This window comes from Chroicocephalus ridibundus, chromosome 7 (genome assembly GCF_963924245.1).
Source record: "Chroicocephalus ridibundus chromosome 7, bChrRid1.1, whole genome shotgun sequence".
Lineage (NCBI taxonomy): Eukaryota > Metazoa > Chordata > Aves > Charadriiformes > Laridae > Chroicocephalus > Chroicocephalus ridibundus.
This window is the reverse complement of record NC_086290.1, coordinates 22,949,535-22,958,467: the sequence shown is the minus strand read 5'-3', so window position 1 is coordinate 22,958,467 and position 8,933 is coordinate 22,949,535. Positions and strand designations below refer to the sequence as shown.

The 8,933-nt window shown below is 40.9% G+C and overlaps 1 protein-coding gene across 1 annotated transcript in view; it reads right to left on the bottom strand.

Annotated features, from left to right (window-relative positions):
• Positions 1–313: 313 nt before the first annotated feature.
• Positions 314–8,933, bottom strand: part of PCNT (pericentrin) — a 104,756-nt gene continuing 96,136 nt past the window's right edge. Inside the window, exons 49-53 of the mRNA XM_063341208.1 lie at positions 8,431–8,669; positions 7,600–7,688; positions 5,960–6,113; positions 2,276–2,403; positions 314–703 (exon numbers count right to left, since the gene is read on the bottom strand). Coding sequence (XP_063197278.1) covers positions 660–703; positions 2,276–2,403; positions 5,960–6,113; positions 7,600–7,688; positions 8,431–8,669 — 654 coding nt within the window. The 3' untranslated portion in view covers positions 314–659. The remainder of the gene's footprint in view (positions 704–2,275; positions 2,404–5,959; positions 6,114–7,599; positions 7,689–8,430; positions 8,670–8,933) is intronic.

The window sequence follows — 8,933 nt, the reverse complement described above, 5'->3', positions numbered from 1 at the left end:
CATGAATTCAGTCAGAGCAAATAGATCACGCATGCACAGCTCAGTCACAGAAGAGCTGAAGGAGCGGTGGCCTGACACTGAATTGGAGTGTGATGAGAAAGACTGAGGAAGGACTAATTTATTATAAAACGAGAAGAGCAAATCCCAAATTCATGGAAGACTATACATATCTTTGATATTTGAGGGAGTATTTTAGCTGTTTTGTTAGTCAGAGTAATCCTACAAAAATATTAAAACCCAAAAAATTTTAGGAACAGCAAATAAGTAAATAGGTAAGGTGGAAACAAATAACCATACAATGTAAGAATTCACTAATAAAATGCCATTTTAATAACTTTTTTTACAAGGAATTCAACTATACACTATAGAAAAATAAACACCAAAGGGACACTGTGCAAGTTACAATACAGTGATGCAGGCACACTTCAGCTGTTAACGTAGTAGTAATTTCACATGAGAATGTAAAACATTGTTCTTGGTGAAAAGTAATTTCCTTTTGAAGTACTAAAATGTAATAAAAAGTCATATAAAAATCTGATGCAAAAGCACTGCCCATTATTCAGTTGCAGAAGAGACCACAACTGCCTCCATTCAGCATGGACTAACTCGGAAGCAATAACTCAGGGAGGTTCACAGTACAGCTTTCAGAAGCGTTCTTATCACTTTTTCATGTTTCTCTGGTGAGGCGGGCCTGGAACTTGACCTATATTTAAATAAAACAAATGAATATTAGAAAACTCTTTGAAAGAAAAAACTTATGAAGCAACCGGCTGCAGTTAGCAGCATGTAATTTCCTCAGTGTGCTTCATATGAGCTACCTTGAAAGCAATTACCATTTTCACAAGCCACCTAGGAACAATAGAAAACAAGATTTGAAAGCTCACATGTCTGCCAAAGTGAATGTTCACACGGCAAGACCAGCGCCCAGTCGCAGGCCTACTTTACACACAGCAATAGGGCTGCTCAGTTCAACTCCACCACTCTTGCCATGATTCAACGTGCATTCTGTTCCTCGACAACATCTTGTCACTGAGTAGATGTTTTAAAGTTCATTAGAAACTGGGAAATGATTTTGCTCACAGCACTGTTCTAAAGGTCTCAACATCATTCTGTAATTCCTGACATCATCATTCTGGTAACATGAAAATTGCAAAAATGATACACACTTTGCACAAAACTGCTATTAATGGTGTCCCAGTTGTAGAATACGTAGCATAAAGCAAAATACCTTATTTCTAAGAAATGCTGTCAGGTTTCAATTCTAAAATTTGTTTATCTATCTATATCTGCCATAAACAGCTGCAGTATTTGGGGAAAAAACCCCAAACCCCACGAAGTCACAATATTAAGGTTTCTAGGTAAAATCCTGCCGAGAATGATATCATAGTTACCATATGGAACTGTCACTGTAGTTGTTGACTTTGGTGATACTAGCAAGACTAGAATTTGTAAGCAAAGCTAGCCTTGTTTGTTTCCGGAGAGCCGGAAGTCCAGCTCTGTTTTCATAATCCAGAGACACTGGAGAAGGCTTAGACATGAGTCTCAAAAATAACAAAACGTTAGAAAACACATCTAATCATATCTTGATAGGAGATGATTTGAGGATGACGTGATGACAGTTTATAAGTTCTTCCTTGGGACGAGGAATTTCCGTGATTTAACTAAGACATAACAAGAGTGAGTAACTAGAAGATTAAGTAAACTCAGTTGGAAGTGTTTTAAATAAGTGCCACTACAATCCTTTGTATGCTCTTCAATCAATCTTAGAACTAGATGGCTGTTTTTACCAGCCTCCAATTTATTTTTTTTTTTTAAATCTGCTATGGAATATAAGGAAGCAATGAATGAGGGAAGTATTATAGTTTGTGCTGCAGAGAAAGCACTGTTCAGGTATTACAATGGTTCTCTTTGACAGTAAAGCAAATCAGCTCTATGTACAACTTCATTTAAACTGCAACATTTGCTCATTTAGACTTGGTAACGGGAGGGGGTTGGAAATCATAAGAAATTATTCAGCCTTATCTCTGAAGAATTTCACTAAGCACTTATTTTGAGAAATGCTACACTTGGACTAGTTTTAGATATGATTCATAAAAAGGTTTCATTTCAGGGAATTACTTAATTTTTTCTCCTTTCCCCCCCCAAATAATTATAATTGTTCATTAAAATGATGCTCTTTACATGCTTTAAGTGTTACAGGCAATATGTAGGAAGAACCTTGCAAAAAGCAGCCCAGACTGCTGGCAGCTGTGAGGGGTAACAAGGTTGTTCTTACCTGGCTGCACACCCCCTAGTCTTTGCTGGATAACCTCTAAGCGATGGATATATTCCGTCAGTGATCGTTCAGGATCCTGAGTAGGCACAAGTGACTTTTCTGAAGCTGAACTTGTGGGTGGATGCAATCTTAAAAGGAAAACAAATTATTTTCTTCTTCTCATGCTATACTCTCAAATAAATATAATAAAGTTACATTCATATAGGCAGTAATTCAGTGCAAAGCAAACTAGAACAACAGTAAAAACGACCACCACCAAAAAGTTACATATAAAACAATACAGACCAGGCATCTTTGTATACAGGGGAGTTAAAAGAAAGGATGTTTTGATGAAAGCGGGAATATCTATGAATCTCTGTCTACTGATATGCAACAAAGTCCCCCAGGTAAGAAGGCTGCAGCCAGAGGCAAGTCCAAATAGCCAAGTGAGAAAAGACCCACTTCTGAGGAGGAGGACTGAAGAGAAACATGTTGCATCCAGGTGTGTACTCTCCTGTTCAGCAGGTAAAATGCTATTTTGAAGGACAAGGTTGAAAAAGGACACCCTTTAGATGCTACACTGTGTCTCCTTTCTGGACATTAACAATAAATTTCAAATATTAGCAGAAATATACACTGGAGGGGTCACTGTGCGAAAAACACTCCTATTTGGAGTTAGGAGTTTTCCTTCCCCTTGTACCTTTTGATTAGCAGAAGGTAGTTCCTATCCATCCCTTCTTTCTGTATAGCTTTGCCAAGAAACAAAATCGTGTAACCCATCTTGGATCCACATTAGACTTGAGCTGCCACTAACCCAGTCACAGAGTAATCAGTTGAGACCTACTATTATTATAGAATCACAGACCTGTTAGGGTTGGAAGGGACCTTAAAGATCATCTAGTTCCACCCCCCCGCCATAGGCAGGGACACCTCCCACTAGATCAGGTTGCTCAGAGCCCCATCCAGCCTGGCCTTGAACACTTCCAGGGATGGGGCTTCCACCACCTCTCTGGGCAACCTGTTCCAGTGCCTCACCACCCTCATGGTGAAGAACTTCTTCCTAACATCCAATCTGAATCATCCCATCTCTAGTTTTAATCCATTCCCTCTAGTCCTACCATTGCTCAACATCCTAAAAAGTACCCTCACCAGCTTTCTTGTAGGCATCCTTAAGATACTGGTAGGCCACTACAAGGTCTCCTCAGAGCCTTCTTTTCTTCAGACTGAACAACCCCAACTGTCTGAAGTCTGTCCTCATAGAAGAGGTGCTCCAGCCCTCTGATCATCCTTGTGGCCCTTCTCTGGACACGTTCCAGCACGTCCATATCTTTCTTGTAGTAGGGGCTCCAGAATTGGACGCAGTACTCCAGGTGGGGTCTCACGAGAGTGGAGTAGAGGGGGAGAGTGACCTCCCTCGACCTGCTGGCCACGCTTCTCCTGATGCAGCCCAGGATGCGGTTGGCTTTCTGGGCCGCTAGTGCACACTGATGGCTCATGTTGAGCCTCTCATCCGCCAGCACCCCCAAGTCCTTTTCTTCAGGGCTGCTCTCAAGCCAGTCACTGCCCAGCCTATATCAGTGCTTGGGATTGCCCCGACCCAGATGGAGGACTCTGCACTTGGTCTTGTTGAACTTCATGAGGTTGGCATGGGCCCACCTCTCCAGCCTGTCAAGGTCCCTCTGGATGGCATCTCTTCCCTCCAGCATGTCAGCCGCCCCACACAGCTTGGTGTCGTCAGCAAACTTGCTGAGGGTGCACTCTATGCCACTGTCCATGTTGCTGATGAAGGTGTTAAACAAGACCGGTCCCAGTACTGATCCTTGAGGGACTCCACTTGTCACTGGCCTCCACTTGGACATGGACCCATTGACAGCCACTCTTTGGGTGTGGCTGTCAAGCCAGTTCTTTATTCACTGCATTGTCCATCCATCAAACCCATATTTTATCAGCTTGGAGACAAGGATGTCATATGCGGGACAGTGTCAAAGGCTTTGCTCAGGTCCAGGTAAATGACATCAGTTGCTCTCCCCTTGTCTATTGATGTTGTGACCTTCTCATAGAAGGCCACCAGGTTTGTCAGGCACGATTTGCACTTGGTGAAGCCGTGTTGATTGTACCCAATCACCTCTTCGTTATTCTTCTGCCTCAGCAGTGCCTCCAGGAGGATCTGCTCCATAATCTTACCAGGCATGGAGGCGAGACTGACTGGCCCGTAGTTCCCTGGTTCATCCTTCTTTCCCTTTTTGAAAATGGGGATTATGTTTCCCCTTTTCCAGTCAGGGGGAACGTCACCAGACTGCCGTGACTTTTGGAATATAATAGAGAGCGGTTTAGTAACCTCATTCACCACGTCCTTCAGTACCCGTGGGTGTATCCCATCAGGTTGCATGGACTTGTTCATTTTCAGGTTCATCAGATGGTCACTAACCTGATCTTCACTTACAATGGCCAGTTCTTTCCAACCCCTGCCATTATCTTCTGTGACTCCGAATCAGGGTAGTTAATAAGGGAATTAATACCCTTGTTCCATACAATACCGATGGCTTTTCTTGATAGGTAAGCTGCCAGCTACTGTTTCTGGCAGTCAGACCCAGATACGGGCCATGACAGAGGAGCAGGCTCTCAGAGGAACAGAGGGGTAGAATTAAGTCTTTGGGGAAATGTTGGCAGGTTTCTAACTCTCCAAAATGTTTTACTAAATTCTATCAAAACAGAACACTAAATGTCCTTCGTGACAAGCACTGTCCTGTCCCCTAAATCAGTCAGCACTGTTAAAAAATCTAAAATAATGTGCTGTCTTTGTGTATTCCTCTAGATCACCACAGCTACTTTCTTACTGTTCTTTTTTTTTTTTTAATGAAGAAAATTCTTGCCTGCTGGTTAAAGTTTCTAATTTAGTAAGGAAGTTAATAAACAAACAACACATCCCAAGCTGATGGGACTGAGAACAGCTACTTTCCACATCAGCTCCTGGAAATCCTTACTTTAAGGAGGAAGCCACATACGAGGAGTGACTTGGGAGAGGAGATGCTACACGCAGTAGTAGACTGCAATACCTGAAATTATTCTAGGTCCCAGGAGAGCCTGGGAGTGAGAAGGTTAGTAATGCCTGAAGGCCACTTTCCTCCAACTCGCGCACAGAGCTGGCAGCTCAGGCATTGTCTTAGCAGCGCTGTGCAGAACATCACCGGTGACATCCAACCCAGCAACAAGTCTCTGGGGTTGTGTTTCGGTGCAGAACTGGACATAATACATGAAAAACTGCAACAGCACATACCCCACAATTTCTCCACCTCCCATTCTGTGTCTGTGCAGAGAGTCTGAAGGCAGCTAATACTAATGGAATACGGTAGGGGAGCCGCTTCCATAGGATGCGCAGAAATTAACCTCCAACTTGGATGGCAAAAGCAACCAGAATTACCCCTCAAAGAAGGCTAACGAACATAGCCATTGTAAGTCCTGTAGCCTGTCCAAATTAAATTTGGGAACACGACTGGGAATGCTCTTAGTGCAAGAACATTAGACACGCTTAAAGCAAATGAGAAGTTTTCTTCTCTTGTTGCATCTTGAAAGAAATAAAACATTTACCAGGTCCAAGAAAACAAATTCCTCTTCTTGTTCAAGTACCTCCTCCAATACGTGGTTAAATTTTTATGAAAGACTATCCATCAGGGTGATTAACGTAGGCAGAGAGTACAGACTGACCTGTTGTGTAAGCAGTAAGAGGATCTGGGGGAGTGGCTCACAAATCTCGCAGAGCTGGTTCTGCGGCACATCCCAGTGTCCCGGGTTGGGGGAGAGCTGACGTCAACAGATGGGGGCTGCTGCTCTTTTGGAATTTCTGTTCTGGTGCCAGACGCTATGTTAAATATGAAGCAGTTAAAAACTATGCACTGGAAACCACTCCTAACAGTCTATCATACACATAACCAATAAACCCCACAAGAATTACAGCAGGGTACAATTGTGTTTGGTTTTAAATGCAGCTAAAATACACTTTTTATAGCTAACTGCTTTTTTGCTTTGGGGTTTTTTGTTTGTTTGTTTGTTTTAACCAGATTTAACAGAAGTTAGACATTTTCATGTCAAACAACTCCTCCCTACAAATGGAGAACTTGCACTGGTTTCTTTCTCCAGATTTGCTTTTTCAGTAGCTGTTGCTATATCCATACAGGGGATGTTCTGATATACACAAAATATTTTTTCAAGACATTTTAATACTTGTTGTTTGCTCTAACTATATGTTACTGTTGACTTACAGTCTCCAACTTTAGAGACAGCAGAGAAAGGAAGAGACTTTTTTGTTTGGTTTGGCGAAGGTTTGGGGTGGTGGGGTATTGTTTTGTTTTCATTAAAAAAGAAAACCTCCTTTCGAGAAGTCCTTTAAATCACAACAAGAAATCAAATATTTTTTAGTGAGGCTGACAAGATGCTATTTTGTAGTGAGGTAGAAATTTCAGCATGCATCTCAGGATTCAAGTTTCATAGGAACCACATCACAGTGGTTTTATGTAGGAGGTTGGGTTTTTTTAAAATAAGTATTTCCAGCAACTGAGAACAGTGAAAATCATGTCATATCAGATAATGCACTATTTCATCTGAATTTTGTTTAGTGTTAAAAAGCCACAATTAGTGGAATATTACATAGAATGGGGCAGTTCCACAATACTGGGTACTGCATTAAGATGTTTGTTCAAATTCATACAAACACATCCATAAGCAACTCAAAGGAAAACAGTCCTTACCGAACGCATCCGACAATATACCCATTTGCTCCACTTTGTCATTTTTGATAGCACTTAATAAACTCACAAGAAAATAGTTAGGGTATATCTGCCATCAGATTAAGTCTCTTCTGGACCTCTGGAACCACTTAAAACCCCTTTTTCACCTCTGGTAACACTAGTAAGTACACCACTTCTAAGACTTATGAAACCACATGTACCTGTTTTAATACTATTCCAGCAGTATTTGTCCTTGCCTTATTAATAACTCACGGCATTAATTTCCATTGCAGGTAGCTTCAAGCTGTACCAAACATAATTCTCGTATGAGTTTTATGAACACAGGACTCAGTTTTGCAGCTTGAGCAGTTGTAATAAAGGGAGAAGAAAGGAGCTTGCCATTGTTGTAAATTATAAATTCTGAAAGTTTTCAGTTGTAATTTCTTACAATGTCCTTGTAAATTCTTAATCACTGTGTTCAGGAAATGGATAAACACATTTGTGTTAAGAGCTAAACCGATTTTGCCACTTCTGTGGGTATTTTTTTATTTTTGTTTTTAAATGAAACACATCGCCAAAGAGAAATTATGATTACAACAAAGTACTTGTCCAAATGCTTACCTGTATGACCTCCTATGCTGTGAGAAATGGTTTCACCCTGTGCGCTCTTCCTGCTAACTTTGTTCCATTTTTTCACCAAAAACTTTAACCTTAGGAACAAAATAAATTTGTAGTATGATTAAAAATAAGCAAAAATACACCAAATTTTAATATTAAACTATTTGTTGTCATGAAACATATTAAACAGCATAAGTAACAATCCTTGCAGGAACGGAGGAAGAATTCTTTAACTTCAGTCTTTAGAATAAGGGCTTATCCCATTTTATTCCGTTGTGGCAGCTCTTCCTGCCTCAGAGGAATAGTTTGGAGGTCACTGTTCCTACATCCTTTGATATTGCCGTCATAGCATCCATGTCAAAGTCAACAGCCTGAAAACATTCTGTGCCATCTGCTGAAAGTCTTAAATTTTTACTAGACAAGGGAATTGCTCAGAAGTAACCACTTTTTTTTTTTTTCATTAAATGGATGCAAAAGCCATTATGAGATGGCATATTGTCCCAAGTACAGCTAACAAAACCCCATTTTGTAGTAATTGACAGAGTATGATAGAACCACACCTAATGAACACAGGCTACTGGATTCAAGAGAGGAAAGCCATCACTGATGAGATGATCACATTCTGATACAAGACAGACTGTCCAATGAGACCAAACAGGTAAGTGTCAGACCTGAAAGGACATCAGTTCGTAATGGTTGTGCACCGATTCCCAAATACGTTGCAGCTGGGTGTATCTCAAGAAAAAAAGCAGCTTTTTATAAATCTTTAGTTTAGTACTCATCCAACTTAGCACTGACACCATGTGTAAGAGACAGTGAGTGTTTCGGCTTTACCTTGATACTGCGACGATTGCCCTGACTGCACATCTGAACTTGGTAAAAGGACGGGAACGTGATCCAGAAAGCTGCAGGTCTGCAGGTGAGGGGTAGAATCCCATACGTGCTATTAGAGAGAGGGTTGTTTGCTCACAGTCCTGAAATCCACCAAGAAGCAGCAAGAGGTATTTCTTCTGATAAACTAGAGCCTTTCTAAAGCTCTCTGCTCTAAGGTACTTCCTATATAGTCTCTGCAACTGCAGAAAGGAAAAAAAAAAAAAAAAAAAAAAAGAAGAAATCCAGTGTATTACAATTTAGCTACAGAAAGGTCAGAAAAGTTGGTTGCTTTTTCCAGCAGTATCTCCCACAACTTTGTTGGGCATAGGTATCTAAAAACTATTTTTGCTTTACAAACCTGTAGAAAGCTATTTAATAATTATACAAGCCGTGTACACTTCTCTAAAATGAAATTTTGAGTAAGTATTTGTGTAACAGAGTCTGTTACTTGGCCAGTTTTGGTA